General features: G+C 40.7%; 2 protein-coding genes and 4 long non-coding RNA genes across 11 annotated transcripts; 2 read left to right on the top strand and 4 right to left on the bottom strand.

Moving 5' to 3' along the window:
- The first annotated feature begins 2547 nt into the window (after nt 1–2547).
- LOC147323147 (uncharacterized) lies at nt 2548–5518 on the top strand. Of its 3 annotated transcripts, XR_015130723.1 has the most exons (5): nt 2548–2730; nt 2945–3047; nt 3201–3292; nt 4460–4693; nt 4769–5518. It is a non-coding gene; the product is annotated as an uncharacterized LOC147323147 (long non-coding RNA). The 3 variants fall into 3 exon arrangements; XR_015130722.1 differs by having other exon boundaries at nt 2548–3047; XR_015130724.1 differs by having other exon boundaries at nt 2548–3066.
- Nucleotides 4408–7918, bottom strand: LOC147323146 (uncharacterized). Of its 2 annotated transcripts, XR_015130716.1 has the most exons (4): nt 7782–7918; nt 6522–6566; nt 4813–6429; nt 4409–4614 (listed from the first exon to the last, which is right to left on the bottom strand). XR_015130716.1 is itself a non-coding variant. In XM_086303328.1 (3 exons), the coding sequence occupies exons 2-3, from the start codon at nt 6559–6561 to the stop codon at nt 5690–5692; spliced, it is 780 nt and encodes a 259-aa protein (XP_086159454.1). In that variant the 5' UTR covers nt 6562–6566; nt 7782–7918; the 3' UTR covers nt 4408–5689. The 2 variants fall into 2 exon arrangements, 1 of the variants encoding a protein (XP_086159454.1); XM_086303328.1 differs by having other exon boundaries at nt 4408–6429.
- A 2031-nt stretch (nt 7919–9949) lies between these two features.
- LOC147323145 (uncharacterized) lies at nt 9950–10818 on the bottom strand. Its single transcript, XR_015130832.1, has 3 exons — nt 10738–10818; nt 10524–10654; nt 9950–10029 (listed from the first exon to the last, which is right to left on the bottom strand). It is a non-coding gene; the product is annotated as an uncharacterized LOC147323145 (long non-coding RNA).
- Nucleotides 10819–11657: 839 nt separating this feature from the next.
- On the top strand, nt 11658–13854 carry LOC147323144 (uncharacterized). Of its 3 annotated transcripts, XR_015130712.1 has the most exons (5): nt 11658–11768; nt 11983–12085; nt 12239–12330; nt 13498–13731; nt 13807–13836. It is a non-coding gene; the product is annotated as an uncharacterized LOC147323144 (long non-coding RNA). The 3 variants fall into 3 exon arrangements; XR_015130711.1 differs by having other exon boundaries at nt 13498–13854; XR_015130713.1 differs by having other exon boundaries at nt 11983–12104; nt 13498–13854.
- Nucleotides 13437–16954, bottom strand: LOC147323143 (uncharacterized). Its single transcript, XM_086303322.1, has 3 exons — nt 16820–16954; nt 15561–15605; nt 13437–15468 (listed from the first exon to the last, which is right to left on the bottom strand). Exons 2-3 carry the CDS (start codon nt 15598–15600, stop codon nt 14726–14728), a joined length of 783 nt encoding a protein of 260 aa, XP_086159448.1. The 5' UTR covers nt 15601–15605; nt 16820–16954; the 3' UTR covers nt 13437–14725.
- A 2022-nt stretch (nt 16955–18976) lies between these two features.
- Nucleotides 18977–19888, bottom strand: LOC147323142 (uncharacterized). The gene is made up of 3 exons (XR_015130705.1): nt 19765–19888; nt 19551–19681; nt 18977–19056 (listed from the first exon to the last, which is right to left on the bottom strand). It is a non-coding gene; the product is annotated as an uncharacterized LOC147323142 (long non-coding RNA).
- Nucleotides 19889–20082: the final 194 nt, after the last annotated feature.

Below are 20082 nucleotides of genomic sequence, written 5' to 3'. Positions count from 1 at the left end.
AACAAAACAACAAGCTGTTTCCAGTGCTTAATATTTAACATGTCTTTGTTATAAATTTTATTTGTACAAATCTGTGATGTTGATGTGCACAACGTGGGATTTAGACCTCGGAGGGTTAATCAACAAATCACGAAAAATTAGGTTTAAATTTCTGTTCATGACGGTGCAGATTTCTGACATTTTGTGTACTTGAAGCATTTAACAATTTGATTGTTTTCTAATAAAAACTGTGTGAAACAAGTTAGAACTGTGTTTGTAAATGAACCGCCCCATGTTGTGTAGCTTTCTGGATTTTATACTTATTGGGCTACATATTAATTTACTATACAGGCTATACAGTAGATAAAATCTAAACTCACATGTTTTATGTAACTAAAGTGTTTAATCATGTGGGCTACAGACAGTAATCAAGTTATGGACTGTATTGATATGAAAAACATGCATACTTAGTGCATTTGAATCATTTTAACCATATGTAACCACCTGCATGTCATGGTCCTGGGACTTCTACCTGGTTTTTTGTGTGTCTTGTATTGTTGTTGTTTGATGTCAGCTTTAGGGTCCCTCGGTTGTTCTGTTAAGATGTTGCTTATTTGATTTCCCCTCGTGACTTTACCCCCTGTGTGCCCCCTCTGTGTATCTGCCAGCCCCCATGCCTCGTTTCTCCTCCTTGTGTTTTATTCCATGTTTTCCCAGCCCGCTATGTCTGTGTTCTCTTCCAATCTGGTCTGCGTCTCTGTGTGCTTCCTGTTTTACTTTGATAGTCTCCCGTCAGTGTTGTGTTACTCCTGCCGTGTCTCGTTATGATTATCAGTGTCGCCTGTGTTCCCCGTGTGCTCCCACTTCCCTCGTTAACCCTCTGTGTATTTGTGTCCACGTCTCCTACATTACCTACATAATAGAGCTATAATAAATGTTTGTTTGGGGTTTTTTTAAGTACAGAAATCAGCTGCTAAAATAATTGTTTTGACTTTTTGGGAATGCTTTACGGTCTGTTCTGTAGGAACGCTGAATTAATATATTGACTGTCTGGCCCCTTCTGGCTATTTAATAGTTGCTGAAGGAGATTTTGTTCATCCCCAGCTAATCTCATCCATATTTATATAAAATCTAGCATACTCCACACCACACAAAGTCAGAAGCCAGTTAAAATCTGTATGTGGTACCTGAGGCGGTGCTGCACTGACCAGTTGTTTCTGGCTATTTGCTGGTTCAGCCTGCCTATCACTGCAACTCTTGGCTCTTATTGGTCAGGCTGGTGTGTGTGTGTGTGTGTGTGTGTGTGTGTGTGTGTGTGTGTGTGTGTGTGTGTGTGTGTGTGTGTGTGCGTATTGTAAAGACTTGATTCCCACAGTCCAAGTCAGGGTTTTAAAATGCGTTGCTGTCTCCATCCAGCATCAAAGCTGCATTGAAATTTCCTTCAATGAAATTTTGGCTCAAAGAAAAACAGTGTTGTTACTGTCAATCTCCAGTTAAAATAAAAGTGTAATTAAACCAAACGAAAGTAATGTACTAATGCTGGTCAAGACATTACCTGTAGCTGAGTGACATTTCCTCCAATTTCTGTTGGTGTCTGCAGTTTCCACTGGGGCTTAGTGTCTACTGCTACCCGACTGCACCACCATCCTCCACATTGCTATGCGTCCATTGGTGGTGCCAGCTGCTAGGATTTCTGAGTGTTGCAGAATTTTTAAAAAAGCAACGAGTTTTTTTTTTTTAACCTATGCATTTGCAAACATTCAGGAATATGGTGATGGGAAAGAAAAAGGTGGTTTCCATGAAGTCTCCCTCTCGCATCCACCTTCCATACTGCCAAAGCTCCAGACTGTCAATAACAATAATAACAGTAATAGTTAACAGTTAATTTGCCTAGCACTTTCAAAACAGTTACAAAGTGTGTTAAAGAACACAATAAAATCTTAGTTAAAAACACAAAAGAAAAGTTCAAAGAGTTAAAACATGAAACGGTTTGTTTTCTTTTTGCATTGAGCCAGGCTGCACAGACAGCTAAGAGTGTCTGATGTGCAGAATGCAGGCAGTGACTTGGTTCATAAAAAGTGACCAAATCTGTAACAAGGCTTGTACCCATGTATCGTATACCCAAAAGGTTGTGAGGAGGAGAATGATGATTTATTTCTTTGAATTTGTTATAAGTCTGGCAGCTGAGATTTAAATGAGCTGGAGGTGAAAGATGGACTTCTGGCTGAGATCCCAGTAGAAGGAATTACAATTATTCAAACACAATGAGATAAAAGGATTTAATGGGTGTGATAAATGTGGTTGCACTCACCTGTTCACGGCACCTGATGTTAATGAGCAGAAAGGTAGGGTGAGCATGAGGCGAAACCTTCTGTTGACTGCAGCTTGAGCGCAGCTTGAATCATTTTGATGCATTTTTTGGTTTATGTATACTTCTGCACTAAGTTATGCAATAGGCCAATGTTGAAATTTGGCATAGTAAATGGTGCAGTTATTTGTGCAGTCTGTGCATTTGTTTAATGGTTTGAGGCCGTGTGCCGATTTGTACAGTGGACAGTTGTATGTGGAATAAAAGTAGCAAATAGTACAGAGGTGTATCTCATGTGTTTACTGTTGCACGTCATCTGTGTCCTCATGTTTAGCCTGCCGCGGCCGTTGGTTGGAGGAGCCGCAATAGTTTGGAAAGGAAGGAAGCAGTAAGGTCAGTTTCCATTCTGGGTTTTCAGCATTAATAAAGAAACCTGCAACAAGGTGAGTAATGTTTGAGGTCCAAAAGAAATCAACACAGAGAAATTTTTACAGTGCTTTTCTACTCTACCTGAACATTCAAAGCGCTCTATACAGGTTGCCTCATTCACACCTGTTCATAGAAGCCCTTTTTCTGTGCTTTCTACCTAACATTCACACACATTCATACTCTGATGAATGCATCAGAGAGTGACTTGGGGTTAATGTCTTGCCCAAGGACAGTTAGCATGCAGTCTGGAGCAGCCAGGGATCGATCCAAAAACCATCTGATTAGTAGATGACCTGCTCCACCTCCTGAGCCACAGCCACCCCTTTCAGAGGTAAAGAATGATTTAGAAAGTAAGTACAGTAATTTTTTGAGGTGATTTGATTAAAAAAAATCATTTTTGCTTCTAATTACATAATTAAGGTGTAATTACATCTTCTAACAAATTGATACATAAACGTATCATTTATCTACTAAAAATACATAGGAGCTGGCGTCATGTTGTGGAAGCTGCCATCTTGCCCCACCATCATACACTGGCTGAGATGGGCATCGCTGCGCCGCCTTTTCATGTTTTATGTAAGTGGATTTATACATTACTTTGAATTTAAAGATGTCAAATAGCTATTTCACACTACATATGACTATTTCACATTTGTACATGTATATTTTGGTGATCTCTTTCTCAGTATGTTTTTCTTCTTATGGAAATAAGCTAATTTTAAACCAGTTAATGTTAGGCTCCAGTGTCCTAAGAAATCACACCTTTCCCCTGATAAACAAATTGATTGGATTCTCTCATTGTGTGGGAATTGATTATCAATTACAACTTCAATGAGCCACTTCAAAGAAAGTTTCACCCGCGTGGGCAGCAACAGAAAGTCCAGATGTGGAAACAGAAGGTTTCCACATTAAAATATCGATATTTGAATCATTTTGGGGTAAATTGTAGTTTTTCATTAACAGGAACACAGTGGAAAGAAACTATCATTCAGATTGTCTACATTGGAAAGAACTACTCCCTCTTCCGCCTTTTATAGTCATGTGTGAAATACGGCTGTATAAATGTGTGGCAGCCTGTGGCGTGCGCACTCACAACAATGGCTGAGCGTAACTGGAGTCATGTGCGCACGTATTTTACATCCACAAATAGCCCAGACGTGGTTTGCGATACATGTGGCAAGAAAGTGAGGTGTTGTGGCAACACCACTAACCTTGTCAAACACCTCAAAGTAAATCATATCACAGAATATGACGAGCTTATGTTGAGGCAAACTGAAGAGGAGGAGAAGGACGGGTGCTGCTAGGGTGAGACAGACGTCTCTCAGGGAGTCCTTTAGTGCTGCAGGCAGGCAAGGTGTTCACATAGTGCACAACTTCAGGTTTTTGATTTCTATATGATGAATTCTGCATTATTAAGTGATAAGAACAAGTAATCTGATGTCCTGTAATGATTATGACGCTATAATTTGAGATACAATAAAAGAGTAAAGTTTTTGTACAAAGTATCGGAGCAGTATCGTCGATACCACCCTGAATTTTACGTGGTATGGGATCGGAAAGGAAATCAGTGGTATCACACATCACTAGTGATCAAATGTCAGGCCAAGCTGGAACTGATTCCTGTCTTCTGTAACTTCTACAACACTGTCCAATAGAGACACGTGAATGAACTGCAGCGTCATTAAAAACACTGATGATCTTTATTTAAAAATGTAATACATTTACATCTGAATAAACTTTTAGGCATTACGCTGACGGAGGGATGGATGGACCATGAATGCTTTCTCATCCTTCTTGTCATGCACCATGGAAGTGTCTGAGGGGCTTTTCCACTTGGAATGGGGATACTGTGTCCACACTTCAGAGGTGGAGTTTCCAGCATCTCACCTGGGCCTCATCTGCAAACAATCAGCAGGAGGGCTTCTTAAACCAGCGCTGCCTGCTACTCCTCGCCAGTTTGTTCTGCCATCTCCAGTGGTAACTAGGCTTCCCCTCTGCTCCAGTTCTGGCGTGCTCCTTCCCTGTGTTTAACCTTGTTTTCCCTGTGTTTAGGTCTCCTCTGCCAACGTACTCATCCTACCCTCAAACTCCCTTACCCGTCCAGCAACTTCTTCTCCCTCTGTTGCAGAATTCCCGTTGGATTGTTCCCATCAGGAGCCAGGTGTTCAGTCTCTCGATAGCTTTTCCTCTGGTTCCTGCTGTCTGCTGACACTCCTAGCTCGAGCCACGTTCTCCATTCCCTCTCTAAAGTCTCATAAATAGTTTAACCATGTGCATTGAATCTGCATTTGGGTCTAAGCTTTCTATGCAGGGAAGAAATCATCACAGTGACATCTATTTAATTTTCAATTCAATTTTATTTAAAGAGCGCCAAATGACAGCAACAGTCACCTGAAGGCGCTTTATATTGTAAGATATACTTACAAAGAAAACCCCAACAATCATATGACCCCCTATGAGCAAGCACTTTGGCGACAGTGGGAAGGAAAAACTCCCTTTTAACAGGAAGAAACCTCCAGCAGAACCAGGCTCAGGGAGGGGCGGCCATCTGCTGCGACCGGTTGGGGAGGGGCAAGGAAAATAGTATAAAGACATGGAACAGAGACAGAGGTTAATAACAAGTACCATTCAGTGCAGAGAGGTCTATTAAACATAGTGGGTGAAGAAGAAACACCCAGTGCATCATGGGAATCCCCCGGCAGCCTAATGCTGGGCATACACTGTGCGATTTTTGGCCCATTTTGAGCCGATTTTTCAGTCGTGCGATCGTTTTGGGGATCGTCCCAAGTTTGGCCTTGATCAAACTTCTCACCCCTGCGAGTCAATCCTACAGTTTGATCAGGAGCCGAATAACGCGACTGAAAAATCGCAGCACAGTGTATGCCCAGCTTATTGCAGCATAGAGGATTCAGGATCACCTGAGTAGGCCATCAGATTACTGAAAGGATACTGAAAAAACCCGTCGAAGTAGTCTTAGTCTTCATTGCTGCTGGTCGACTCAATTGAACACCTCTGAAGTTTGCACACAGGCAAGTATTGCTCTTCTTGCTCAAAATCCTCTCGGGAACGCTTCCTCGAGCCTCCAGTTTCGTGTTCAAGCTCTTCGTGCGCATCTTCAAATACTTCAGAGTCATCATCGCTCCATCTCATTCTTTTGTTTGCTCCTAAATCTTCTTCATCCCTCTCTCTAGACCTCTTCCTGGAAACACCTGGCTGAGGGTCCTCTTCTGGGATGTACTGGCGACCATCCATGCGGCCTTCAAATGCCTCCTCATTTTCAATGCCACCAACATTGAAAATGATCACAACCACATCATTGTGATCCCCGTGCTGTTCATCGTTGTCACCATTGGCATTATTGTCCCTCACATGAATATTTTGAACATCGTCGTCGTCGTCGTCGTCGTCGTCATCGTCATCGTTGCCGTCGCCGTCGCCGCCGTCATCGTCGTCGTCGTCATCATTGTCGCCGTCATCGTCGTCGCCGTCATCGTCGTTGTCGTCGTCATCGTCGTCATCGTCGTCGTCGTCATCGTCGTCGTCGTCATCGTCTTCGTCCCCATAAAGGTAATTGTCATATTGTGCCAGTACTGAAGCTATTAGCTCATGTAGAAAGCAACAACAATCACAGAGAGCGAGATACAGATCGTGCAGGAAGCCATTAGCAGGTTCCTGATCTCCATTTGCCAACATTCGTGGGTTAACCTGTTGGCCTGCAAGATCATTAAATCTTTTAATTAACATCCATAACTATCTGCTGAAAATCTGTTTTTCATCAATTTCAAGACTGAGTACATGTGCTTACCGTTTTGGTTATTTTGTGGTCCGTCTCCACTTGCACTCATTTTGACTACAAGGAACACAAAACAACAATGATCACTAAACCTCAACCCAGAATGTTCAGAGAATTTGCTTTTTTTGTGATGACTTTAGGCTGCGTCCAAACGTACACGGCTATGTTTGAAACCGGACGTTTTTCCTTTTTCGTTTAAAAAAAATAAAAATCCAGTCCACATGTGCAGTTTTGAAAAAATATCTCCTTCCACATCTAAACACTAAAAACAAAGTGAAACGCTGTCAAGAACACGCCAAATCTTAACCGTGTAGAAATGTTGGCCAATCAGAAGTCTAGAAGCCTGGGTGGGAAAACCTCATAAAACCTTACGTACTTCTGAGAAGTTTTTGTCTTTTTCTGGAAAAGCAGCTAATTTTGTGTTACTTTCACGTGCCTTCATCGTTTCAAATGTTAATAACTAAAGACAGACTCACAACTTTGGAATGGACTAAATGCATACAGCATACATAAATGTCATTTTTTTAAATTACATTTCTTCCAAACCGACGTCAGGATTTGGGTTGGGAGAGCGTCTGTGTTGAATGTAGAATCCACGTCTGATGTAAGCGTGTAAAAACTGCAGATACTAAGATTAACAGACACAGTATGTTGTCTACATCTGCCATTGTAGAAATTGATCTCATGTAAACAATAACGTGGCCACAGCGTGACTTCAACAGCGGCGCACACTTTTGACATTGCCTGAGTAAATGTCCGTTTTCCTCGTCCACACCTGAACACAAAAACGTCCTTTTTAAAAATCTCACCTTTCAGTGACTCAATCTGCTGTTTAGGTGTGGACGAAAGGCCCAAATGCAGAGACAAAGCTGCGCTTTCAAAAATAGCCGTGTACATGTGCACGTAGGCTCAGTTTCTCAGAAATTCTAATAGTTTGTTTGAGAACAAAACTTACGTCTTCTCTATTTTCCTAAATGAACAAAATAATCTGAGAAATAATCGTGTTAAAAAGAGCTTCTGTCACTCTAAGATATGATTAAGAACATTTTCTAATTTATGTATCATTTGTCAAATATTACATCAGCTGACAAATAGTTAAGTCTTCATTTGTTTTCCTGAATAATAGATCCACATCATCCTCTCTATGATGGAAAATATAGTCTAGTCTTGCACAATGTAAAGTACATAAATACTGTCCTGGCAAGCAGGGAAATCAGGCTTTATATATTTAAGTAAATGATCTTGAGTTTATAAACTGAAATTTGAGCTTACTTTAGTTCTTGGTAGATTACACAGCAGTTAATCCTCAGGGAAACGTCCAAATGTCACTAAATAGTGGTCTGCTTTCATTCGGTTGCAGTGTCTCTTCCGTTTTGTGTTCATATGCTGATGTTTTCATTCAAACATGCTTAAATGCTGTGATGTCACTTTAGCAGCAAAGACTGCGGAATGTGCAGAGATTCTTTTGACATCAAGTTGTTTGCTCAGATTTTGATATCTTTTAAATGGAGACAAAACAAAACGCTATGGCAACAAAACAACAAGCTGTTTCCAGTGCTTAATATTTAACATGTCTTTGTTATAAATTTTATTTGTACAAATCTGTGATGTTGATGTGCACAACGTGGGATTTAGACCTCGGAGGGTTAATCAACAAATCACGAAAAATTAGGTTTAAATTTCTGTTCATGACGGTGCAGATTTCTGACATTTTGTGTACTTGAAGCATTTAACAATTTGATTGTTTTCTAATAAAAACTGTGTGAAACTCAAGTTAGAACTGTGTTTGTAAATGAACCGCCCCATGTTGTGTAGCTTTCTGGATTTTATACTTATTGGGCTACATATTAATTTACTATACAGGCTATACAGTAGATAAAATCTAAACTCACATGTTTTATGTAACTAAAGTGTTTAATCATGTGGGCTACAGACAGTAATCAAGTTATGGACTATATTGATATGAAAAACATGCATACTTAGTGCATTTGAATCATTTTAACCATATGTAACCACCTGCATGTCATGGTCCTGGGACTTCTACCTGGTTTTTTGTGTGTCTTGTATTGTTGTTGTTTGATGTCAGCTTTAGGGTCCCTCGGTTGTTCTGTTAAGATGTTGCTTATTTGATTTCCCCTCGTGACTTTACCCCCTGTGTGCCCCCTCTGTGTATCTGCCAGCCCCCATGCCTCGTTTCTCCTCCTTGTGTTTTATTCCATGTTTTCCCAGCCCGCTATGTCTGTGTTCTCTTCCAATCTGGTCTGCGTCTCTGTGTGCTTCCTGTTTTACTTTGATAGTCTCCCGTCAGTGTTGTGTTACTCCTGCCGTGTCTCGTTATGATTATCAGTGTCGCCTGTGTTCCCCGTGTGCTCCCACTTCCCTCGTTAACCCTCTGTGTATTTGTGTCCACGTCTCCTACATTACCTACATAATAGAGCTATAATAAATGTTTGTTTGGGGTTTTTTTAAGTACAGAAATCAGCTGCTAAAATAATTGTTTTGACTTTTTGGGAATGCTTTACGGTCTGTTCTGTAGGAACGCTGAATTAATATATTGACTGTCTGGCCCCTTCTGGCTATTTAATAGTTGCTGAAGGAGATTTTGTTCATCCCCAGCTAATCTCATCCATATTTATATAAAATCTAGCATACTCCACACCACACAAAGTCAGAAGCCAGTTAAAATCTGTATGTGGTACCTGAGGCGGTGCTGCACTGACCAGTTGTTTCTGGCTATTTGCTGGTTCAGCCTGCCTATCACTGCAACTCTTGGCTCTTATTGGTCAGGCTGGTGTGTGTGTGTGTGTGTGTGTGTGTGTGTGTGTGTGTGTGTGTGTGTGTGTGTGTGTGTGTGTGTGTGTGTGTGCGTATTGTAAAGACTTGATTCCCACAGTCCAAGTCAGGGTTTTAAAATGCGTTGCTGTCTCCATCCAGCATCAAAGCTGCATTGAAATTTCCTTCAATGAAATTTTGGCTCAAAGAAAAACAGTGTTGTTACTGTCAATCTCCAGTTAAAATAAAAGTGTAATTAAACCAAACGAAAGTAATGTACTAATGCTGGTCAAGACATTACCTGTAGCTGAGTGACATTTCCTCCAATTTCTGTTGGTGTCTGCAGTTTCCACTGGGGCTTAGTGTCTACTGCTACCCGACTGCACCACCATCCTCCACATTGCTATGCGTCCATTGGTGGTGCCAGCTGCTAGGATTTCTGAGTGTTGCAGAATTTTTAAAAAAGCAACGAGTTTTTTTTTTTTAACCTATGCATTTGCAAACATTCAGGAATATGGTGATGGGAAAGAAAAAGCTTCTTTTCATTTACAATTCTGTGCAAACTTTTGCCTTTGCCTGCACAGTATGAAACACAGTTGATCATCTCTCCCCTCTCATATCCCAGAGTCTCATCAAGAGACAAAACATAGTTATGTAGCACGTAGCATGTAGAGAAGTTTCTTGATGGAGCCCTCCACACTGAGAAGGACACTCGTCTTACAATACTCATCCACACTATGGACTTTACCTATATGCATAAGACATGGGATTAAAGATGAAATAAGTGGAATATCTGACAGCTCAAACCACAAAGTGTTCATATTTATTAAAGATCAGACTGGATTCTGGATCAATAGCATTATAGCTTGTTGTATTTTCCCCTTTCTGGAGACTCCCACAGGATTACTGCTTCACAGAGGCAAAATACACTTTTGATATAATTTTCAACAAGTCTGCTGGATTAATCAGACTTTCTAAAACCATGAATACTTTTCTCATACTGTTCTTCGTAACTGTTCAAAAATAAAGCAAAGTATCATCAATGCAATTTACAGAACAAACAAATAAAATAAACAGCCTTTATACATTGAGGGCTGTGACTGCAGAAGACTGCTGGCCTCAGACAAAATTATACAAGGCAATGAAAAAACAAATTGTGTCTTAAAGAAAGTATGGTCAAATGCATTGAAAATAACAAATGATTTAATTTTCCAAACTCCAACAGGAATCACAAACTCCTACCATCTGCAGTGCAGATAAAGAATCCAAGTCCCTCCTGTGGCCCCATCTTCAGAGGTGCCCCCTTCCAGCTAAACTTGTCCAGCGCACGCTCATCTCCTCTCACAGATGCTCGAGCTAGCATTGCCACATCACTATAATAAAATACAAAAAATAGTATTTGATTAAAAAAATGTCATACTCTTCCACTTGATATGGGACTTCGAAGGCTGCTTACTCTCCAGGTGTGGACGGTCTGAAGATGCAGCAAGTTAAAGGTTTCTTGTATTCATGTTTTACAAGGTGGTTTCCATGAAGTCTTCCTCTCGCATCCACCTTACATACTGCCAAAGCTCCAGACTGTCAATAACAATAATAACAGTAATAGTTAACAGTTAATTTACCTAGCACTTTCAAAACAGTTACAAAGTGTGTTAAAGAACACAATAAAATCTTAGTTAAAAACACAAAAGAAAAGTTCAAAGATTTAAAACACGAAACGGTTTGTTTTCTTTTTGCATTGAGCCAGGCTGCACGGACAGCTAAGAGTGTCTGATGTGCAGAATGCAGGCAGTGACTTGGTTCATAAAAAGTGACCAAATCTGTAACATGTAAGGCTTGTACCCATGTATCGTATACCCAAAAGGTTGTGAGGAGGAGAATGATGATTTATTTCTTTGAATTTGTTATAAGTCTGGCAGCTGAGATTTAAATGAGCTGGAGGTGAAAGATGGACTTCTGGCTGAGATCCCAGTAGAAGGAATTACAATTATTCAAACACAATGAGATAAAAGGATTTAATGGGTGTGATAAATGTGGTTGCACTCACCTGTTCACGGCACCTGATGTTAATGAGCAGAAAGGTAGGGTGAGCATGAGGCGAAACCTTCTGTTGACTGCAGCTTGAGCGCAGCTTGAATCATTTTGATGCATCTTTTGGTTTATGTATACTTCTGCACTAAGTTATGCAATAGGCCAATGTTGAAATTTGGCATAGTAAATGGTGCAGTTATTTGTGCAGTCTGTGCATTTGTTTAATGGTTTGAGCCCGTGTGCCGATTTGTACAGTGGACAGTTGTATGTGGAATAAAAGTAGCAAATAGTACAGAGGTGTATCTCATGTGTTTACTGTTGCACGTCATCTGTGTCCTCATGTTTAGCCTGCCGCGGCCGTTGGTTGGAGGAGCCGCAATAGTTTGGAAAGGAAGGAAGCAGTAAGGTCAGTTTCCATTCTGGGTTTTCAGCATTAATAAAGAAACCTGCAACAAGGTGAGTAATGTTTGAGGTCCAAAAGAAATCAACACAGAGAAATTTTTACAGTGCTCTTCTACTCTACCTGAACATTCAAAGCGCTCTATACAGGTTGCCTCATTCACACCTGTTCATAGAAGCCCTTTTTCTGTGCTTTCTACCTAACATTCACACACATTCATACTCTGATGAATGCATCAGAGAGTGACTTGGGGTTAATGTCTTGCCCAAGGACAGTTAGCATGCAGTCTGGAGCAGCCAGGGATCGATCCAAAAACCATCTGATTAGTAGATGACCTGCTCCACCTCCTGAGCCACAGCCACCCCTTTCAGAGGTAAAGAATGATTTAGAAAGTAAGTACAGTAATTTTTTGAGGTGATTTGATTAAAAAAAATCATTTTTGCTTCTAATTACATAATTAAGGTGTAATTACATCTTCCAACAAATTGATACATAAACGTATCATTTATCTACTAAAAATACATAGGAGCTGGCGTCATGTTGTGGAAGCTGCCATCTTGCCCCACCATCATACACTGGCTGAGATGGGCATCGCTGCGCCGCCTTTTCATGTTTTATGTAAGTGGATTTATACATTACTTTGAATTTAAAGATGTCAAATAGCTCTTTCACACTACATATGACTATTTCACATTTGTACATGTATATTTTGGTGATCTCTTTCTCAGTATGTTTTTCTTCTTATGGAAATAAGCTAATTTTAAACCAGTTAATGTTAGGCTCCAGTGTCCTAAGAAATCACACCTTTCCCCTGATAAACAAATTGATTGGATTCTCTCATTGTGTGGGAATTGATTATCAATTACAACTTCAATGAGCCACTTCAAAGAAAGTTTCACCCGCGTGGGCAGCAACAGAAAGTCCAGATGTGGAAACAGAAGGTTTCCACATTAAAATATCGATATTTGAATCATTTTGGGGTAAATTGTAGTTTTTCATTAACAGGAACACAGTGGAAAGAAACTATCATTCAGATTGTCTACATTGGAAAGAACTACTCCCTCTTCCGCCTTTTATAGTCATGTGTGAAATACGGCTGTATAAATGTGTGGCAGCCTGTGGCGTGCGCACTCACAACAATGGCTGAGCGTAACTGGAGTCATGTGCGCACGTATTTTACATCCACAAACAGCCCAGACGTGGTTTGCGATACATGTGGCAAGAAAGTGAGGTGTTGTGGCAACACCACTAACCTTGTCAAACACCTCAAAGTAAATCATATCACAGAATATGACGAGCTTATGTTGAGGCAAACTGAAGAGGAGGAGAAGGACGGGTGCTGCTAGGGTGAGACAGACGTCTCTCAGGGAGTCCTTTAGTGCTGCAGGCAGGCAAGGTGTTCACATAGTGCACAACTTCAGGTTTTTGATTTCTATATGATGAATTCTGCATTATTAAGTGATAAGAACAAGTAATCTGATGTCCTGTAATGATTATGACGCTATAATTTGAGATACAATAAAAGAGTAAAGTTTTTGTACAAAGTATCGGAGCAGTATCGTCGATACCACCCTGAATTTTACTTGGTATGGGATCGGAAAGGAAATCAGTGGTATCACACATCACTAGTGATCAAATGTCAGGCCAAGCTGGAACTGATTCCTGTCTTCTGTAACTTCTACAACACTGTCCAATAGAGACACATGAATGAACTGCAGCGTCATTAAAAACACTGATGATCTTTATTTAAAAATGTAATACATTTACATCTGAATAAACTTTTAGGCATTACGCTGACGGAGGGATGGATGGACCATGAATGCTTTCTCATCCTTCTTGTCATGCACCATGGAAGTGTCTGAGGGGCTTTTCCACTTGGAATGGGGATACTGTGTCCACACTTCAGAGGTGGAGTTTCCAGCATCTCACCTGGGCCTCATCTGCAAACAATCAGCAGGAGGGCTTCTTAAACCAGCGCTGCCTGCTACTCCTCGCCAGTTTGTTCTGCCATCTCCAGTGGTAACTAGGCTTCCCCTCTGCTCCAGTTCTGGCGTGCTCCTTCCCTGTGTTTAACCTTGTTTTCCCTGTGTTTAGGTCTCCTCTGCCAACATACTCATCCTACCCTCAAACTCCCTTACCTGTCCAGCAACTTCTTCTCCCTCTGTTGCAGAATTCCCGTTGGATTGTTCCCATCAGGAGCCAGGTGTTCAGTCTCTCGATAGCTTTTCCTCTGGTTCCTGCTGTCTGCTGACACTCCTAGCTCGAGCCACGTTCTCCATTCCCTCTCTAAAGTCTCATAAATAGTTTAACCATGTGCATTGAATCTGCATTTGGGTCTAAGCTTTCTATGCAGGGAAGAAATCATCACAGTGACATCTATTTAATTTTCAATTCAATTTTATTTAAAGAGCGCCAAATGACAGCAACAGTCACCTGAAGGCGCTTTATATTGTAAGATATACTTACAAAGAAAACCCCAACAATCATATGACCCCCTATGAGCAAGCACTTTGGCGACAGTGGGAAGGAAAAACTCCCTTTTAACAGGAAGAAACCTCCAGCAGAACCAGGCTCAGGGAGGGGCGGCCATCTGCTGCGACCGGTTGGGGAGGGGCAAGGAAAATAGTATAAAGACATGGAACAGAGACAGAGGTTAATAACAAGTACCATTCAGTGCAGAGGTCTATTAAACATAGTGGGTGAAGAAGAAACACCCAGTGCATCATGGGAATCCCCCGGCAGCCTAATGCTGGGCATACACTGTGCGATTTTTGGCCCATTTTGAGCCGATTTTTCAGTCGTGCGATCGTTTTGGGGATCGTCCCGAGTTTGGCCTTGATCAAACTTCTCACCCCTGCGAGTCAATCCTACAGTTTGATCAGGAGCCGAATAACGCGACTGAAAAATCGCAGCACAGTGTATGCCCAGCTTATTGCAGCATAGAGGATTCAGGATCACCTGAGTAGGCCATCAGATTACTGAAAGGATACTGAAAAAACCCGTCGAAGTAGTCTTAGTCTTCATTGCTGCTGGTCGACTCAATTGAACACCTCTGAAGTTTGCACACAGGCAAGTATTCCTCTTCTTGCTCAAAATCCTCTCGGGAACGCTTCCTCGAGCCTCCAGTTTCGTGTTCAAGCTCTTCGTGCGCATCTTCAAATACTTCAGAGTCATCATCGCTCCATCTCATTCTTTTGTTTGCTCCTAAATCTTCTTCATCCCTCTCTCTAGACCTCTTCCTGGAAACACCTGGCTGAGGGTCCTCTTCTGGGATGTACTGGCGACCATCCATGCGGCCTTCAAATGCCTCCTCATTTTCAATGCCACCAACATTGAAAATGATCACAACCACAGCATCCCCGTGCTGTTCATCGTTGTCACCATTGGCATTATTGTCCCTCACATGAATATTTTGAACATCGTTGTCGTCGTCGTCGTCGTCGTCGTCGTCATCGTCATCGTTGCCGTCGCCGTCGCCGCCGTCATCGTCGTCGTCGTCATCATTGTCGCCGTCATCGTCGTCGCCGTCATCGTCGTTGTCGTCGTCATCGTCGTCGTCGTCGTCGTCATCGTCGTCGTCGTCGTCGTCATCGTCTTCGTCCCCATAAAGGTAATTGTCATATTGTGCCAGTACTGAAGCTATTAGCTCATGTAGAAAGCAACAACAATCACAGAGAGCGAGATACAGATCGTTCAGGAAGCCATTAGCAGGTTCCTGATCTCCATTTGCCAACATTCGTGGGTTAACCTGTTGGCCTGCAAGATCATTAAATCTTTTAATTAACATCCATAACTATCTGCTGAAAATCTGTTTTTCATCAATTTCAAGACTGAGTACATGTGCTTACCGTTTTGGTTATTTTGTGGTCCGTCTCCACTTGCACTCATTTTGACTACAAGGAACACAAAACAACAATGATCACTAAACCTCAACCCAGAATGTTCAGAGAATTTGCTTTTTTTGTGATGACTTTAGGCTGCGTCCAAACGTACACGGCTATGTTTGAAAACGGACGTTTTTCCTTTTTCGTTTAAAAAAAAAAAAATCCAGTCCACATGTGCAGTTTTGAAAAAATATCTCCTTCCACATCTAAACACTAAAAACAAAGTGAAACGCTGTCAAGAACACACCAAATCTTAACCGTGTAGAAATGTTGGCCAATCAGAAGTCTAGAAGCCTGGGTGGGAAAACCTCATAAAACCTTACGTACTTCTGAGAAGTTTTTGTCTTTTTCTGGAAAAGCAGCTAATTTTGTGTCACTTTCACGTGCCTTCATCGTTTCAAATGTTAATAACTAAAGACAGACTCACAACTTTGGAATGGACTAAATGCATACAGCATACATAAATGTCATTTTTTTAAATTACATTTCTTCCAAACCGACGTCAGGATTTGGGTTGGGAGAGCGTCTGTGTTGAATGTAGAATCCACGTCTGATGTAAGCGTGTAAAAACTGCAGATACTAAGATTAACAGACACAGTATGTTGTCTACATCTGCCATTGTAGAAATTGATCTCATGTAAACAATAACGTGGCCACAGCGTGACTTCAACAGCGGCGCACACTTTTGACATTGCCTGAGTAAATGTCCGTTTTCCTCGTCCACACCTAAACACAAAAACGTGCTTTTTAAAAATCTCACCTTTCAGTGACTCAATCTGCTGTTTAGGTGTGGACGAAAGGCCCAAATGCAGAGACAAAGCTGCGCTTTCAAAAATAGCCGTGTACATGTGCACGTAGGCTCAGTTTCTCAGAAATTCTAATAGTTTGTTTGAGAACAAAACTTACGTCTTCTCTATTTTCCTAAATGAACAAAATAATCTGAGAAATAATCGTGTTAAAAAGAGCTTCTGTCACTCTAAGATATGATTAAGAACATTTTCTAATTTATGTATCATTTGTCAAATATTACATCAGCTGACAAATAGTTAAGTCTTCATTTGTTTTCCTGAATAATAGATCCACATCATCCTCTCTATGATGGAAAATATAGTCTAGTCTTGCACAATGTAAAGTACATAAATACTGTCCTGGCAAGCAGGGAAATCAGGCTTTATATATTTAAGTAAATGATCTTGAGTTTATAAACTGAAATTTGAGCTTACTTTAGTTCTTGGTAGATTACACAGCAGTTAATCCTCAGGGAAACGTCCAAATGTCACTAAATAGTGGTCTGCTTTCATTCGGTTGCAGTGTCTCTTCCGTTTTGTGTTCATATGCTGATGTTTTCATTCAAACATGCTTAAATGCTGTGATGTCACTTTAGCAGCAAAGACTGCGGAATGTGCAGAGATTCTTTTGACATCAAGTTGTTTGCTCAGATTTTGATATCTTTTAAATGGAGACAAAACAAAACGCTATGGCAACAAAACAACAAGCTGTTTCCAGTGCTTAATATTTAACATGTCTTTGTTATAAATTTTATTTGTACAAATCTGTGATGTTGATGTGCACAACGTGGGATTTAGACCTCGGAGGGTTAATCAACAAATCACGAAAAATTAGGTTTAAATTTCTGTTCATGACGGTGCAGATTTCTGACATTTTGTGTACTTGAAGCATTTAACAATTTGATTGTTTTCTAATAAAAACTGTGTGAAACTCAAGTTAGAACTGTGTTTGTAAATGAACCGTCCCATGTTGTGTAGCTTTCTGGATTTTATACTTATTGGGCTACATATTAATTTACTATACAGGCTATACAGTAGAAAAAATCTAAACTCACATGTTTTATGTAACTAAAGTGTTTAATCATGTGGGCTACAGACAGTAATCAAGTTATGGACTATATTGATATGAAAAACATGCATACTTAGTGCATTTGAATCATTTTAACCATATGTAACCACCTGCATGTCATGGTCCTGGGACTTCTACCTGGTTTTTTGTGTGTCTTGTATTGTTGTTGTTTGATGTCAGCTTTAGGGTCCCTCGGTTGTTCTGTTAAGATGTTGCTTATTTGATTTCCCCTCGTGACTTTACCCCCTGTGTGCCCCCTCTGTGTATCTGCCAGCCCCCATGCCTCGTTTCTCCTCCTTGTGTTTTATTCCATGTTTTCCCAGCCCGCTATGTCTGTGTTCTCTTCCAATCTGGTCTGCGTCTCTGTGTGCTTCCTGTTTTACTTTGATAGTCTCCCGTCAGTGTTGTGTTACTCCTGCCGTGTCTCGTTATGATTATCAGTGTCGCCTGTGTTCCCCGTGTGCTCCCACTTCCCTCGTTAACCCTCTGTGTATTTGTGTCCACGTCTCCTACATTACCTACATAATAGAGCTATAATAAATGTTTGTTTGGGGTTTTTTTAAGTACAGAAATCAGCTGCTAAAATAATTGTTTTGACTTTTTGGGAATGCTTTACGGTCTGTTCTGTAGGAACGCTGAATTAATATATTGACTGTCTGGCCCCTTCTGGCTATTTAATAGTTGCTGAAGGAGATTTTGTTCATCCCCAGCTAATCTCATCCATATTTATATAAAATCTAGCATACTCCACACCACACAAAGTCAGAAGCCAGTTAAAATCTGTATGTGGTACCTGAGGCGGTGCTGCACTGACCAGTTGTTTCTGGCTATTTGCTGGTTCAGCCTGCCTATCACTGCAACTCTTGGCTCTTATTGGTCAGGCTGGTGTGTGTGTGTGTGTGTGTGTGTGTGTGTGTGTGTGTGTGTGTGTGTGTGTGTGTGTGCGTATTGTAAAGACTTGATTCCCACAGTCCAAGTCAGGGTTTTAAAATGCGTTGCTGTCTCCATCCAGCATCAAAGCTGCATTGAAATTTCCTTCAATGAAATTTTGGCTCAAAGAAAAACAGTGTTGTTACTGTCAATCTCCAGTTAAAATAAAAGTGTAATTAAACCAAACGAAAGTAATGTACTAATGCTGGTCAAGACATTACCTGTAGCTGAGTGACATTTCCTCCAATTTCTGTTGGTGTCTGCAGTTTCCACTGGGGCTTAGTGTCACCTCTACTGCTACCCGACTGCACCACCATCCTCCACATTGCTATGCGTCCATTGGTGGTGCCAGCTGCTAGGATTTCTGAGTGTTGCAGAATTTTTAAAAAAGCAACGAGTTTTTTTTTTTTAACCTATGCATTTGGAAACATTCAGGAATATGGTGATGGGAAAGAAAAAGCTTCTTTTCATTTACAATTCTGTGCAAACTTTTGCCTTTGCCTGCACAGTATGAAACACAGTTGATCATCTCTCCCCTCTCATATCCCAGAGTCTCATCAAGAGACAAAACATAGTTATGTAGCACGTAGCATGTAGAGAAGTTTCTTGATGGAGCCCTCCACACTGAGAAGGACACTCGTCTTACAATACTCATCCACACTATGGACTTTACCTATATGCATAAGACATGGGATTAAAGATGAAATAAGTGGAATATCTGACAGCTCAAACCACAAAGTGTTCATATTTATTAAAGATCAGACTGGATTCTGGATCAATAGCATTATAGCTTGTTGTATTTTCCCCTTTCTGGAGACTCCCACAGGATTACTGCTTCACAGAGGCAAAATACACTTTTGATATAATTTTCAACAAGTCTGCTGGATTAATCAGACTTTCTAAAACCATGAATACTTTTCTCATACTGTTCTTCGTAACTGTTCAAAAATAAAGCAAAGTATCATCAATGCAATTTACAGAACAAACAAATAAAATAAACAGCCTTTATACATTGAGGGCTGTGACTGCAGAAGACTGCTGGCCTCAGACAAAATTATACAAGGCAATGAAAAAACAAATTGTGTCTTAAAGAAAGTATGGTCAAATGCATTGAAAATAACAAATGATTTAATTTTCCAAACTCCAACAGGAATCACAAACTCCTACCATCTGCAGTGCAGATAAAGAATCCAAGTCCCTCCTGTGGCCCCATCTTCAGAGGTGCCCCCTTCCAGCTAAACTTGTCCAGCGCACGCTCATCTCCTCTCACAGATGCTCGAGCTAGCATTGCCACATCACTATAATAAAATACAAAAAATAGTATTTGATTAAAAAAATGTCATACTCTTCCACTTGATATGGGACTTCGAAGGCTGCTTACTCTCCAGGTGTGGACGGTCTGAAGATGCAGCAAGTTAAAGGTTTCTTGTATTCATGTTTTACAAGGTGGTTTCCATGAAGTCTCCCTCTCGCATCCACCTTCCATACTGCCAAAGCTCCAGACTGTCAATAACAATAATAACAGTAATAGTTAACAGTTAATTTGCCTAGCACTTTCAAAACAGTTACAAAGTGTGTTAAAGAACACAATAAAATCTTAGTTAAAAACACAAAAGAAAAGTTCAAAGAGTTAAAACACGAAACGGTTTGTTTTCTTTTTGCATTGAGCCAGGCTGCACAGACAGCTAAGAGTGTCTGA

The sequence above is a fragment of the Aulonocara sp. 'chitande type north' Nkhata Bay genome, linkage group LG8, assembly GCF_057382095.1.
Source record: "Aulonocara sp. 'chitande type north' Nkhata Bay isolate Kocher_YH1m ecotype deep benthic linkage group LG8, A_spYH_male_GT1.1, whole genome shotgun sequence".
Lineage (NCBI taxonomy): Eukaryota > Metazoa > Chordata > Actinopteri > Cichliformes > Cichlidae > Aulonocara > Aulonocara sp. 'chitande type north' Nkhata Bay.
Note: the sequence above shows the minus strand (reverse complement) of the source record. Positions and strands in the feature narration are given on the sequence as shown.